The sequence below is a fragment of the Uranotaenia lowii genome, chromosome 3, assembly GCF_029784155.1.
Source record: "Uranotaenia lowii strain MFRU-FL chromosome 3, ASM2978415v1, whole genome shotgun sequence".
Lineage (NCBI taxonomy): Eukaryota > Metazoa > Arthropoda > Insecta > Diptera > Culicidae > Uranotaenia > Uranotaenia lowii.
Window position 1 is genome coordinate 305,031,909 of NC_073693.1, and position 15,284 is coordinate 305,047,192.

At 34.3% G+C, this 15,284-nt stretch overlaps 2 protein-coding genes across 2 annotated transcripts; one reads left to right on the top strand and one right to left on the bottom strand.

Moving 5' to 3' along the window:
- On the top strand, window positions 1–1,378 carry LOC129756982 (neuroserpin-like). The gene is given in 4 exon segments (XM_055754064.1): window positions 1–104; window positions 160–696; window positions 698–1,120; window positions 1,182–1,378. Coding segments are annotated over 4 exon segments (1,143 nt in total). The 5' UTR covers window positions 1–46; the 3' UTR covers window positions 1,307–1,378.
- Window positions 1,379–12,429: 11,051 nt separating this feature from the next.
- LOC129757315 (neuroserpin-like) lies at window positions 12,430–13,725 on the bottom strand. Its single transcript, XM_055754496.1, has 3 exons — window positions 13,652–13,725; window positions 12,630–13,592; window positions 12,430–12,551 (listed from the first exon to the last, which is right to left on the bottom strand). The coding sequence occupies exons 1-3, from the start codon at window positions 13,707–13,709 to the stop codon at window positions 12,430–12,432; spliced, it is 1,143 nt and encodes a 380-aa protein (XP_055610471.1). The 5' UTR covers window positions 13,710–13,725.
- Window positions 13,726–15,284: the final 1,559 nt, after the last annotated feature.

The following is a 15,284-nucleotide window of genomic DNA, read 5'->3' on the forward strand; positions in this document are numbered from 1 at the left end:
CTTCAATCCTTCAGCTGAAAACTGTTTCAGCAGCTTCCCGAGCAAGATGAAGATTCTGGTGCTACTCGTCGTGTGTTTCCAAGTGATGGGAATTCTAACTGAAGGTAAATTTTTCCGGATGAATTTGTGAACATACCTCTTAATCGATTTAATTTTCAGATGCCATTCAGTCGAATTTTACGTTGAACTTTTTCCGCCACTGCTATCGAGCTAATCCAAATCAGAATACGATCATATCGCCAATAGCAGTTCACACTCTGCTGGCGATGATGTACGAGGTGGCCCAATCGGATGTGGCCGCAGAACTGAGACGCGTTCTGGAGCTTCCGTCTAACCCGGAGGTGATTCGAAAAAATATCCACAAAATCAAGTCAAGCTTCAACAATGACGCCCTGCGTATGGTTTTCCAAATGTACCACTCCAATGTCTACGCCATTCGACCAGAGATTCAGCGCACTTTCGAAAATCAGTTCCAAGTGCCCGTGGAATCGGTGAACTTTAATGAGGGTCAAAAGGTGGCCGACTCTGCCAATCGATGGGTGGAAAATGCTACCAACTTCATGATCCGGGATCTCTTCTCCCAGGAAGATTTCTCCCAAGATAACGTAATGATGCTGCTGAATGCCGTAGCTATGAATGCCACTTGGGATATGCCAATTTTTCCGAGGAAAAACTCGGAAGGCAGTTTTCCACTTTGAAAATGGGGATCACGAAGTGGACATGATGTTCAATCACAACTTTTTTCCGTTCTGCTCAGTGGCTGGGTTGAATGTCTTAGAACTAGAATATTCCTTCGGCACAGATCTATCGATGCTGATAATTATGCCAGAGCCCGGAAAATCCATTTCTGTTGCCCTGGATCTTCTGAACGATCAACAAATTTTGGATCAAATTAATCGCAAACTTAGCCAGTACCAAAGGCACCTTCACCTGCACATGCCCAAGTTCTCAATTGTTCAGAAAACAAATGCCGAAGACATTCTATCAAGCATGGGTTTGGATTCGATCTTTCTAGAGGATGCTTTCCCAACCAGTGATGTTCCCTCGAAGGTGTCAAGCATCAAGCAAAACGCACGAATCGATGTCACCGAAAGCGGAACTACTGCCGCTGCTGTAACTGGTATGGTTCAAACAATAGTGAAAGTAATGAGAAGTTGGTATAACCAAATTTTCTTTTCCAGAATTTCGAACGGACCGCATCTCTTCCCCTTCACCGCTGTTCGTTGACCGGCCCTTCGTTTTCGTTATTCGGAAGCAATCTTCGAAGGAGATAATCTTCATTGGGCAGTATTCAATCTTCCAATAGAATGACTAAACCGGCTTTCGAATATTGAAACTATCGTATAGGAAAAATAGAACAAAATTTAATGAACGATTCAAGCATTCTTTTATGTGTCCATAATTTGTCTAATGCACAATCACACTGCGCTGAATTCAACCTTCACAAAATTACAACGAATAAGACTTTTCAGTGCAATTTTGTGAGCTCTTGAAAGTAAAAGTTTTTCTTTTAAACTTTCATGTTTTTGTATTTTTGGTATTATTTGAGGAAATCGGAGTGAAAACGAAATCTTTTGCAAGAAAATCGTTACGGTCAACATTGGCATCATATTTTTGTGGAACATAGCAGCATAACTACTTTTAAAATAAACTGTTTTTCGTAATTTGAACACCTAATGGTGCCAAAATGTAAAAAAAAAATTCTGATTTCTAGTACATTGTTCATGTTTTTTCTACAGTAAATGAAACAATTTTGGCTGTTATTCGATTGAAAAGTACGATTTTCAGAATCTAAAACCAATTTAAAAAAAATACATCTAAATGCAACATATCAGCTTTTTCAGCCACTTAGTGAATTTATTTTAGCAATAGATGGCTGATTCATCGACCTTGAATAACATGAAAACAGATTATTGTAGCTGCATTTTTATGAAAATTGTTTCCCCATTGCAACTAAGAAGCTCTCTACCCACATTTGGTGGGTTTTTTCGGTTTTTATGAATAGATAATGATTTTTAGCTTTTCTCTATCTGATAACTCGTTAAAACGTACCATTTTGAGATTTTTCGTGAAGTTTTCGTGGTTTTTCTTTTATTTTATTAAACGTTTTACTATTTTTTTTCTTGGCCTATTGACACTCCAAAACTTTTTAAGACGCAGTCGCTACTCTCCTTTTGTTATGAAAGCAAAAATGAGTATAGAAAATATAATGTGCGTCCCTGTATGTTGGACGCGTAAAACACTAATCTCAGGAATCTGAAAAACCAATTCCCACGTTGTTCCCCTGCGGACTCTTTCTTCCTTTCTCTACGACTACAAGTCAAACCCGAGATACGCCAAGTCAACGAATTCTGTTCGATTGCTGGATTTAGCCAACACTTTTCTGGACACTGTTTATCAAATTTAAATAATCAATTTCGAGCCTTCCCCATGTCTATTTTTTCAATTCACCGTTCTATACTTTCTTGATTACATTTAAAATAAATCCAAATTCTACTTTTTTTCCCCTTCTTCGACACCCTTTAGACGAAAAGACCGTCGTATGCGAGCAAGGCACTGATTTTTTTATAAGCTGTTTTTACCGTGCTAAATCATTATTCTTCGAGTGACCAAATACGTTCATACAAAAGTTTCTAGACACTTCTCACATTGAGCACTTTCTATATGAACCTTAATTTAACCAAGCAAAAAAAACAAGTTTATCTCAACTTTTTTGATTAAATTATACATAAGGCTATGATCATTTAGAATCCGGGCAGTTACAAACGGGTGTATTTTAAAAACTATTCATTTGATCGAAAAACTTTCTGAGGACGAAAATGAAGGTGTTTATATGATATTCAATGTAAAAATATATTTAAAAAATTATCGGTGATAACAAGAAATACTCTCACTTTATCATAAAATCTAGTTTTTATCTTTGCACACTTTTTAATTCATGTATTGATCTATTATTTTTACGAAGTAGGCGATGTTTTCTGCCAATCGCACGCGATTTTCTCTCCGTCCGCGAAAATTTTATAAAATCTTAAATTTTTCAACGTTTTATAGATAAATAAATATCAAAAAGTGTTTAAATGTGATGAATGAGATAAAGTTTAAAAGTGTGCACCGGATGTTCCGCGAATTCCCCGTGAAATAAGTTGAATTCTTAAAGTTGCTCAGCGGGTGGCTGCGTAAGCGACGAGATGAAATAGTTTTGTTCGGCCTGGCTATATCTATTTGTGTTTTTAAAGAGTGTTCAAGGAAAGAAGTGTCCAGAAAAGTTACATGAAGATATTCAGTCGCTCGAAAAAAAATCGATTAAGTGCGATAAATTAGCTTAAAGCGAAATGTGTGCGATCTCTCGGTCTAACTCGCAAACAGCTGCGTTTTCGTCTAAAGAGTGTGATCTTCGATTGCGATCTTCGGAACTGCTCACTATTAGTTATTTACTTAGTGTCTACTAATCAGGCAACACTTTTTACCTGCTGGAAACGGATTCACTGCATAGTTAAGGGGTCTGCGTCCAGTTATCCCCAATAACCACAGACTTTTAACCATAGTTGAGATCAAGGGTTCCACTCCAATGCTTGGTTTGAACTTCGTGGGCATTCTAGAGTGGCTCCTTATACTTTTAAACCATTTGAGCCAAAAAAAAATTCAGAAGAAATCAACAGTTTATAAGTTTTCAAGTCGATAATGAAGAATTTCCTAAGTAATTATGCAAACTTATTTTTACTAACTGCCCCTACTTTCATAACAGTCCCATATGCAAAAACGAGCAAGCGAGATAATCACCTTTTTCTGTTTTGGAATACATTTTTGAATTGCGACCACAGTTTTCAGCATAAACAAAAATCGTTAAATGGAATGTGTTCTAGGTTGCCATAATAAGTCGTAGGACCTAAAATTTTCGAAATTTGGCAACTGGTAAGGTCTGGAGCACCATTTTTGTTTGTTATGGGAGTGTTATGCGAGCATATTTAAGACCTTTTTCAAATCTACTCGTATAACAGTCCCATACATAATATGGTTTGCTAACCAAGCTACCTTCTCAGACTTAAATTTGATCATTTCTGAACTTGTAAATGTAGTTCGTGGATTCCACATTGTAAGTTGAATGTTATCATGATTTTTAGTTGTTTTTGATAGCTTTTCTCACAGGAAGACCATCCTTCCTTAACTTCAGCCTGCCTTCAAAAACTATAGTTAAATTTACTGTGTAATATGCATAATTCGACATCAAATGAGTTGAATCTTGTTTAAATGACTTATAGCAATAAATCAAAGATTATTTCACCGAAAGAAACATAGTAAGGTAACTACATCCAGGGTATTTCACATATGAGACTGTTATGCGGGTATATTTCATATGCGCAGTCACTAGTTGATATTTTTTTTTCGTTATTTCTAGAACAAAGTCTCTTTTTTATTGTTTTATTTTGAAGTCCAATGTTCAAAATGACGAACTGTCAGGTTAGATGAAAAAGAACGAAAATTCATATGGGACTGTTATGCGAGTAGCGGCATTATAGGCAAGATAGTTCTTTTTATAACCAACACAACGCTACTAAGCTATTGCATATCCGACCTCTGGTAGCTATCACCGAAATGAAGGACCCGGATACTAAATGATCACAAAACTTGATGTTCCGTTTTCTTGAAAGCCAAAAAGGATTGAATCAATTTCCTCCCAATCCCGTCGAAACTAAGGACTTTTTTTGTTTGTTTATCTTTTAAGGATGCGACTTCTAGCTGAAGTCTGATGAGGTTTTAAGCAACTTAGCTTGAAAATACGTTCCAAATAAACCAGGACCACAAATTACAAGTGAAACCACAGATAAACAGATGTACAATAGAGTGTCACAAAATTGCATAACTTCTGGGAATCTGGGAGCTCACCCTCCAAATGTTAGATTAGGATGTGGAGAACAAACTTTTGTATGGGGCCGAATCATGTTTAAAGGTTCCGCGAACGCGATCTTTGAAAAATGTTCACTTTCAAAAGATTTGATATGAAATGAATTCTTGGTCCAAAACATTTAAAAAAATTCATATATGTTGTATTATTTTAAATTTATTTGGGTTAAACACTACACGTAAAAAATGAAAATTGAACCAAATTTATTTCAAAATTTCAAAATAAGCAAGCTATTTTCAAGAAAAAAATTTTTTTGGTCCAAAAATTTTGTATTCAACTGACCAAAATGTGTACCAAGCGTAAAATATTCTTAATATTAATGTCATCGCAAGATGCGCATTTTTATGCACTTAAACTTTGCTGAACAAAGCATGTTGTTTGTATCATCGTGTGAAGAGCTATTCACGGTTCAATCCTTAATAAAAATCACAATTTAGGATATTTTTTATATAATAAGTCAAATTATTCTTAAAAAATATCTACTTTAAAATCTAAACACTTGCAAAAAAAGACTTGGATGGTTTCAAGAAATCCTCAGAAGGCTATATGCTAAATTTGAGCTGAATCTGACAACGGAAAAGGGTTACACTGAATCTCTAGTGTGAAAGGGATTCTGAGATATTGTGTTCTGAAGAAGCAAAAAAAACTGGTTTTTCGTCAAACATTTTTTTCTTTATCAATCGATTGCTTAATCATGTTGATTTTATTAAAATTTCAATTAAGACTAACATTTCTCCTGAAGACTGCAACTCGATTGGACTTAAAACAAAAAAGTTTTGGTTGTTCAAAGATTGTATTTCGGTCGCAAATTGTCCAGTAATACGCAATGAGTAGAATGTATCTACTGTGAATGAAAGTGGACTTTTTTCAAAGAACCTCTAAACATATTTTTTTATAGTCGGCCTCATACAAAAGTTTGTTCTTCACATCCGAATCTACCATTTGCAGTGGAGGGTGAGCCCCATATTTCCAGACATTATGTAATTTTGTGTAATGTACAATCTAAGGCTTGAAACGTTAAGCTCTAAACGACCATTTTGAAATAATTGTATGCCTTTTGGTTGAGCCACCTGATGTCTCCAAGGACATCGGAGAGAACTGTCAAAAAGAAAATTCAGTGTAAACAAAAAACAATTCGAAAATCTAGTCAGTTTGTGATTAATTGTTTAAGAAATATTTTAAGCTGGAATTAAAATTACCGATGAATTTTCGAAACACGATCATGATTTAGAAGATAATGAATTTAAGTCTAAAACTTTCGCTATTTCTTTGAAACTTGGTACGAAATTCTGTAAAAAAAAGTCACACATGAAAGTTTGCGATGCATAGATTTGGCACTGCTACGTGGGACTTTTCGTCTATAATGTTTCTATTGGATTGTACATAGCTACACGGAAAATAATAAAAAGGTAAAATTTACCGAGTTAGCAAAGGTGAACGCTCGTGAAAGCCAAAAAGGTAACTTCTACCTCTTCGAGGTGAAACTCACCTCACAGTGAGGTAAAATTTACCTGAATAGGGGTTGGAAAAAGGTACAATTCACCGAGAAAAAAGGTGAATCCAAAAAAGGTAAATCTTACCTCGTAGCGAGTTGAAGTTTACCTGAATTGAGCTCGATAAAAAGTATAATTCACCTAGAAAAAAAGGTAAATCCAAATAAGGTAAAACTTACCTCGTAGCGAGGTGTAATTGACCTGGATTGAGCTAAACAAAACGGTACAATTCTTCTAAAAAAAAGTAACTATTCGCCGAACCCGTTCATTGAGGTTAAGCTGTTTTGTCATTCTAGGAACAAGTTTTACTTTGTGCCTAATATGTGAAAATCGGAATAGAATGGTAAGTGTTCTTAAATATCATTTAGTTGTGCTGGCTCTCGTCATAATACTATTGATTTTGTTTCAGATCGGCCCATAGAGCTTTGAGGTGTATTCCACGTCATCCTCCAGCCGGAAAAGCCGAACCTGACCGGATTAGTCGAACGGAGGAGGCCATGAATGTACGCAACGCAGGTGGATTCAGCGGCCATAGCGGCTCAGAAGAACGCGAAGCCGAATGACCAGTCCCTATTTATCTCCAATAAATATCATTTTTGAAAGAATTTTGTATTTTTTTAATTCTTATTGAAGAAAACAATCAAACCAACCAGCATTTACCTTTTAAATCAGTAAATTTACCTTTTTGCTAGGTAAATTGAAAAAAGGTAAAATTTAGATTTTTGCTAGGTGAATGAAAAAAAGGTAAAAAATTCACCTCGCAAAAAGGTAAATTTTACCTTTTCTTTTATTTTCCGTGTAGGTTAGGTTCTTCGGAATCCGATGACCGTTAAAAAAGTGTAAAATCTTTTTCAAGGCTGTATGTGATTTTGGCAGTCTGTAGTGAAAAAAAAATTACCATGAAATTTTTTTCAGCTGAATGTAATTCTAGTTTTATTGAACAACTCAACAATTTCAAGTTTTACAATCTACTGAAGTAAAGGTTAGTTCTTTAAGAAATGGGACAGTTACGCATGAGTGTATCTCAAAAGCCATTCGTTTGATCTAAATCACGGGTGGCCAACATTTTCAACAGGCGGGCTAAATTTTGGATATGAGATTAAATGGATTAAATATTCCAGGGAAAAAACAGGATACGCTATAAAAATTAAAATTTTTTGCATATATGCCTGTTTCAAGATTCATCTAAGTAAAAAAAAAAGTTCCATGCATTTTTAACGATTTTTTTTTCAAACGATTTAAAACTTTCATAATAAATTCTATAAATGTCAAATCGCCACCCATTTCCAAAGTTTACCGGTCTCCCTTAAAGGTATTGTAGGTGTTCCGAATTAAACTAAAAAACATTACATGGAATGCGAAATTGTACCGTTCATAAGCCCTCAGCATTCAAAAGATTATTTACTAAAAGTACTTATAAGCACGGACCTCCTGAACTCTTTCGAGTTGAATCTAAAAATTTACCTTTTAATGCACATAGAATAAAAAATAAAATTCCAGTGGAATTTTTCATGTAATCCAATTTTGATTGGTTATGTGTATCGGGAAAGTCATTCAAAAATAGGATGTAAATGCCCCAAGTAACACTTAAAATCCAGTTTGGTTTTATAATTCCTTAACGATAATTTATAAACGATGTATAATATCTTTTATTGTTTTAAAAAGCATTAATGGACAACCTTTTAACAACTGGTCTCCAGGACATTTATACGCGTATAATATGACCAACTTATGTAACAGCAATAAATTCATTTGATTCGATTTTTATTTTGCTCTTTGAGGGCCTTATAAAACATTAATATATTTGTAAATGATAATCGATATGCAAATGGTTTCAAATACCATCCTATCAACCTGTTTTGATCTATAAAAGCCCTTTCAAACTTATTCGTAGCATTTGTGTTCTTATAAGGTCATTACAAGTCGTTTCGGTTATAAACAGGCAAATAAATAACTTATTGTGGCGTCTATAAACCATTTATAAGAAACGAAAGCTTCTATAGGCTATGAAAGTTTCATAAAAGTTATTCGGCCGGACAATCGGTTTACAAAACCAAGTCGTCTGGCAATCTTCCAAAATGTCAACAAAAAAATGTTTTTCGGTGAAAAAATGACTAAATATGCATTTCCGCTTCTCCTGTGCACAAAAAAGGACCGAATTTACCTCTCCGAACGTCTGGAAAATAGTGCTGAAACGGATTTTTTTATTATTGGCTAAGAAAGTGTAGTGTTCTTGAAGTGAAACTCAAGTTGAAATCTCAAGTGAAACTATTTGAAAGTTTGATTTTTAAAATGTTATAAATGTAATAATAATAATAAAAAACTTATTATTGTGAAATAAAGTTACACTTAATACAAAATTTAAAAAAAAGTATTTGAAAATTTCATTTAATAATTAATTATTCAATGCTCCACTGTAAACATCCCTTGAACCTGAAAGTTTTATAAGGTATATGTAACGTTCTTTCGAATATATGATCTAGAGGGCCTCAAGACCTTTTCTATTTATAAGATTCCTTAAAAAGAATTTGAGAAACTCATCATGCCTAATGAAGATTTATAGGAAAGACTTATAGATAGCTACAAAACTTTGTCGATTTACAGATTCCCATTCATGCTACCCTTTTAAATTCCAAACACTTTTATAAGACGAAAAAGTTATTTAAACGAGTATCAGTTTTATTAGTAACTTTAAGAAAACATGATAGTTTTTTAAGGGTTTAGTAACGACTATTATTAATTTCGTATATTATCGCCATTTTTATGGTAAATAATGGGATATTTTTGAACGACAGTTTTCTATTTTAGAAAGTAATCCTCATATTATTCATGTTCTATAAAAGCTCGGCATACTTATGGCTGAAATAATTTTTAAGAAAATTTGAACTACTACAACAGAAATTTTTACTAGAAAATTAATATTTTTATATCTATTTTATCGGTTTTTCATTGCTTGAATTAGCAGTTTACTGTAGGCCCGTGATTTGTTCGGATTTTTTTATTATATATTTGCGGTAAACTTAAAAGCGCAAGTTAATTTTAACCAAGTAACGAAAATTCGGAATGAGAAAATAATATTGAATTTCTTTACAGATTCATGACAAACCAATTTTAGCTTTCTGATTTGTTTTTTATATTTGATTTGAATGAGATTCATTTGTTTTAAAAATTATTTCTGAAAACCAATTTCCGGAGCAGAATTATTTGTAAATGAAAATAATATGATATATAGGTTTTATAAACTAAATCCATACAGATCTTAAGAAATTGAGTTGGCTTGCCAAGGTTTTATAATTTGCTCTACAGAACCTACTGCAGAAAGGCCTTTTTGTGCTACTAAGCGTTCTATTGGAGTTTTATAGAATCTTACATACCTGAACGTGGTTTTATAGCTTGAACTCATAGTTGGAGCCTTAAAAAACCCAAATTGTTACTTGGGGCATTTGGTTATTTATAATCATTGCACTTCTTTGGGGGCTTGTGATAGCTCAGTTGGCAAGTCTGTTGCCTCCTGAGCCGGTGTCCGCGAGTTCGAGCCCAAGAGTAAACATCGATCACAGTTGTACCGGATAAGTTTTTCAATAACGATCCGCCAACTGCAACGTTGATAAAGTCGCGAATGCCATACAGATGGTAAAACGACTATAATCGAAACAAAAAAAAATTGCACTTTTTTAATGAAAAATTTGTGACAAAAACAATTTCCTTCGAAAAAGTATATACAAATATGTCGTCTTTCTGAGAGATTTACAAAAACCAATCCGTTTCTGCTTGAAATCTTGACAAATGTTACTGCACTGTCAATTTTATAAAATTTTCAAGAACTTCAATACTGAGTTATATAAATTTGGTTCAGTTTTCATAATTATATCTTTTGCTATTGAAGTTAAGCAAAATAAAACTAAATTTAAAATAGTTACGTACCAGAGTTTTGAGGGAATAAGCAAAAGTTGTAAAATGTTGATGAATATTCGATGTTTTTAAAACAATGTTTTTTTTGCGAATAGTTGAAGAAACTTTTAAAATATAATTTTGACTATGACTGTGAATATGGTTCGGAGAATTTTAAAGTGCAATATGATCTGTTTTCCTGGGGGCCCCCAAATTCCCCAAAAATAAAAATAGAATTCGCTCGAAAGCTGGCAACGCTCAAACACAAAGCTAAAAAAGTTTACATTTTTTCCGAGGTGCAAAGACTTTAAAAGCTAATTTTAACTAATATGGGAGCGCTGATTCCAATGCAATTATATTTTTTTCTATAAGCTTTTGTTTTCAAGGTAATTCTTGAAAATAGGTAAAAAATTATTGAATAATAATTTGTGCACTTTTTTGCCATCTAAAGAACATTTCAAAGATCTCGCAAACAGAATTTTAAGATTTATACCAATTTGAATTTTTGATATTTTGAGACACTAACGCCACAAACGTGGTTAAGTAAATAATTTGAAATAAAATAAAAAGACAAATGATTTAGGGTAACGGACTTCTTTTGGACCAGGGGACCTACTTAGCAACTAATAATGAAAAAAATTAGTGCATTACATTAAGTACCCGGGCTTCAACAATATTTACTAAAAAATATCATGATTATTTGTTTTATAAGAGAGCTAGACAAGGTGGTCTAAAATTGGTCCTCTTGGTCCAAAATAACCCTATAATATTGTGAATTTAAATTTTTCTATCAGATTTGTAAATTATCCTTTATTCAGTGAAGGTATCCTTTTGTAGAATAACATTAAAGGGTGATACGATCAAAATTTGGTCAATATCAACATGACGTATTTCTTTCAATTTTGCATTTAAAAAACCTAAACACCCCTCAATTTGAAGGTGTGTGTGTGTGTGTAGAATGTTGCTCCTATTTTGATTTTGGAATTCACTCTTCAGTTGTCAAAATGCCGAGGAAGAAGGAAGAAGAGCAGCGTATCAAAATGTTGCACGCGCATCGCGAAAATCCGAGCTACTCGCACGCAAAGCTGGCAAAATCGCTAAAAGTTGCCAAATCAACCGTTACAAATGTAATTAAAGTGTTTGGGGAACGTTTGTCGACAGCCTGGAAATCTAGATCGGGGGGAAATCGAAAACCGGAAGCCGCTGAGACGACAAAGAGAGTTGTCGGTAGATTCAAGCGAAACCCTAACCTCTCTCTCCGAGATGCCGCAAATAAGCTGGGTGTATCGTCTACAACCGTGCATCGAGCCAAAAAACGAGCCGGACTATCGACTTACAAGAAGGTAGTGACTCCAAATCGCGATGATAAACAAAATACGAAGGCCAAAGCGCGATCCCAGAGGCTGTACACGACGATGCTGACGAATTTTAACTGCGTGGTAATGGACGACGAAACCTACGTCAAAGCCGACTACAAGCAGCTTCCGGGACAGGAGTTTTATACGGCAAAAGGAAGGGGGAAGGTAGCAGATATTTTCAAGCACATGAAACTGTCAAAGTTCGCGAAGAAATATCTGGTTTGGCAAGCCATCTGTACCTGTGGCTTGAAATGCAGCATTTTCATAGCTTCCTGTCAACCAAGAAATTTACGTGGAAGAGTGTTTGAATAAACATCTGCTGCATTTCCTGAAGAAACACGGTTGTTTCGTACTGTGTTGGCCGGATTTGGCATCTTGCCATTACGGTAAAAAGGCCATGGACTGGTACGTCGCCAACAACGTGCAGGTGGTTCCCAAGGACAAGAACCCTCCCAACACGCCAGAGCTCCGCCCTATTAATACTGGGCTATTGTCAAGCGGATCTAAAGAAGACCAAAAAAACTGCTAAGGACGAGCAGCAGTTCAAGGCAAACTGGCTTTCTGCGGCGAAGAAGGTGGACAAGGTGTCTGTACAAAATCTGATGGCAGGGGTTAAGCGTAAGGCCCGGCAATTCGGGTTTGGAAAAGCGGAAGCCTAACTGAATATTTTTCCTGAATTTTATACTAATCAAACTTGAAAAAGAAATTCAATTTGATTTTTTAAATAAACGATTTCACCGATTTACTTTACTTTTTTTTATTAAACTCTGGTTAAAATCTGTCTCTAGGAATGTGAATATTGACCAATAAAAATAATCTCCTTCGATGAGTGTTTCCGAATTATAAATATGAACGGGCGATCAATTTCGATCGTTTGTGGCAGCGAATGGTAGGACAGTTTCATTTCTAGAATTAAAAAAAAAACAAGATTAGTTTTACAGGTTGATACTGACGTTCCATGTTCTATGAAGTGTAGCTCCGTACCAGTGACAGCAGCCGCGGATGTTCCTCTTTCGGTGACATCGATTCGTGCGTTTTGCTTGAAGCAGGACACCTTCGAGGGGGCATCCCTGGTCGTCTGGAAAGCATCCGGTAAAAAGGTTGCATCCATACCCATGGTTGATAGAATGTCTTTGACGTTAGTTTTCTGAACAATTGAGAACTTGGGCATGTACAGATCCATGTGGATCTCTTGATTAGTTATTATGCTATTGATTTCGTCGTAAAGTTTGTGCTCAATAAGAAGATCTATTGCATCTGATAATGAAATTTCGTGGTCCGGCAAAATTATCAACATCGACAAGTCTGTATTTTGGGAATAGGCCAGCTCTAAGGCAAACAATCCTTGTATAGCAAGGGCCGGGAAGAAATCAACATTAAACATCATATCGACCTCGTGATCTCCATTTTCGAAATGGAAAACAGACTTCCGTGTGTCTTCACTTAAAAATGGCAAAGCCCACGTAGCATTCATAGCTACGGCATTCAGCAGCATCATGATATCATCTTGTGAGAAATCTCCTTGGGAGAATAAATCCCGGATCATAGAGTTTGTAGCATTTTCCACCCATCGATTGGCAGAGTCGGCTACCTTTTGACCCTCATTAAAGTCCACCGATTCCACAGGCACTTGAAACTTATTTTCGATAATGCGCTGAAACTCGTGCCGAATGGTGTAGAAATTGGAGTGGTACATCCGGAAGGTCATGCGTAGGGCTTCGTTGTTGAGGCTTGACTTGATTTTCTTTATATTGTTTTGAATCACCTCCGGATCAGACGGAAGTTCCAGAACGCGTCTCAGCTCTGCGGCCACATCCGGTTGGGCCACCTCGTACATCATCGCCAGCAGAGTGTGAATCGCAATTGGCGATAGGATCGTATTCTGATTCGGATTAGCCTGATAGCAGTGGCGAAAAAAGTTCAACGTAAAATTGGTCTGGATGGAATCTGAAAATTTGAACATCGTTTAAACGTCGAGGTACTGAATGTTATCTATTAAAAATTACCTTCAGTTAGAATTTCCATCACTTGGAAACAGACGATAAAAAGCACTATAATTTTCATTTTGCTCGAGAATTCGATGTGAACTATACCGGAGGATTCAAGATTCTAAATACCAAATCGAACTGAATATTTAGAAAGATGTTGACGTTAATGAATTTCTTGGTATTGGGTATTGAGTACAGCGCTAGGAGAATCCTTACACATTATTATGATAGCAGATCGACCGATGTTGAACAACAAAGTTGAAACGATCCGAGCCTAGTTGCATAGCATATTGACATCGTTTTGATTGATTTTCAAGAATTGCATTATTTTTATTCAATACAATCTTTCATCAGTAATCTGTAACCTACTTCCGGGGGCAACGATCTAAAGGGTGTTCGGATCAAAAGGTGGTCAAACAAAATTGCTTGTGAATCGAACATTAAAAAATCAAAGAAAGGGGAGAACGGCAGGACAAGCACCTGAAGCGAACTGGACATCCCTCTTTTCTAACAAACTTCGTGATATCTCAAATAAATATTCTCGAGGGACAATCTCAACGCCATTTTGTTGTTTTTGAATTTATTTTTGTTTTTATTTTTGTATTTATTTTTGTATTTATTTTTGTATTTATTTTTGTCATTTATTCATTTTTGTCATTTTTGTCATTTTTGTCATGTTTGTCATTTTTGTCATTTTTGTCATTTTTGTCATTTTTGTCATTTTTGTCATTTTTGTCATTTTTGTCATTTTTGTCATTTTTGTCATTTTTGTCATTTTTGTCATTTTTGTCATTTTTGTCATTTTTGTCATTTTTGTCATTTTTGTCATTTTTGTCATTTTTGTCATTTTTGTCATTTTTGTCATTTTTGTCATTTTTGTCATTTTTGTCATTTTTGTCATTTTTGTCATTTTTGTAATTTTTGTCATTTTTGTAATTTTTGTAATTTTTGTAATTTTTGTCATTTTTGTCATTTTTGTCTTCCTTTGTAATTTTCGTCATTTTTGTAATTTGTGTAATTTTTGTAATTTTTGTCATTTTTGTAATTTTTGTAATTTTTGTAATTTTTGTAATTTTTGTAATTTTTGTCATTTTTGTAATTTTTGTATTTTTTGTAATTTTCGTATTTTTCGTATTTTTTGTCATTTTTGTCATTTTTGTCATTTTTGTAATTTTTGTCATTTTTGTCATTTTTGTAATTTTTGTCATTTTTGTCATTTTTGTCATTTTTGTCATTTTTGTCATTTTTGTCATTTTTGTCATTTTTGTCATTTTTGTCATTTTTGTCATTTTTGTCATTTTTGTCATTTTTGTCATTTTTGTCATTTTTGTCATTTTTGTCATTTTTGTCATTTTTGTCATTTTTGTCATTTTTGTCATTTTTGTCATTTTTGTCATTTTTGTCATTTTTGTCATTTTTGTCATTTTTGTCATTTTTGTCATTTTTGTCATTTTTGTCATTTTTGTCATTTTTGTCATTTTTGTCAGTTTTGTCATTTTTGTCATTTTTGTCATTTTTGTCATTTTTATCATTTTTGTCATTTTTGTCATTTTTGTCATTTTTGTCATTTTTGTCATTTTTGTCATTTTTGTCATTATTATTTTCATTTTTGTTATTTTTGTAATTTTTGTAATTTTTGTAATTCTTGTAA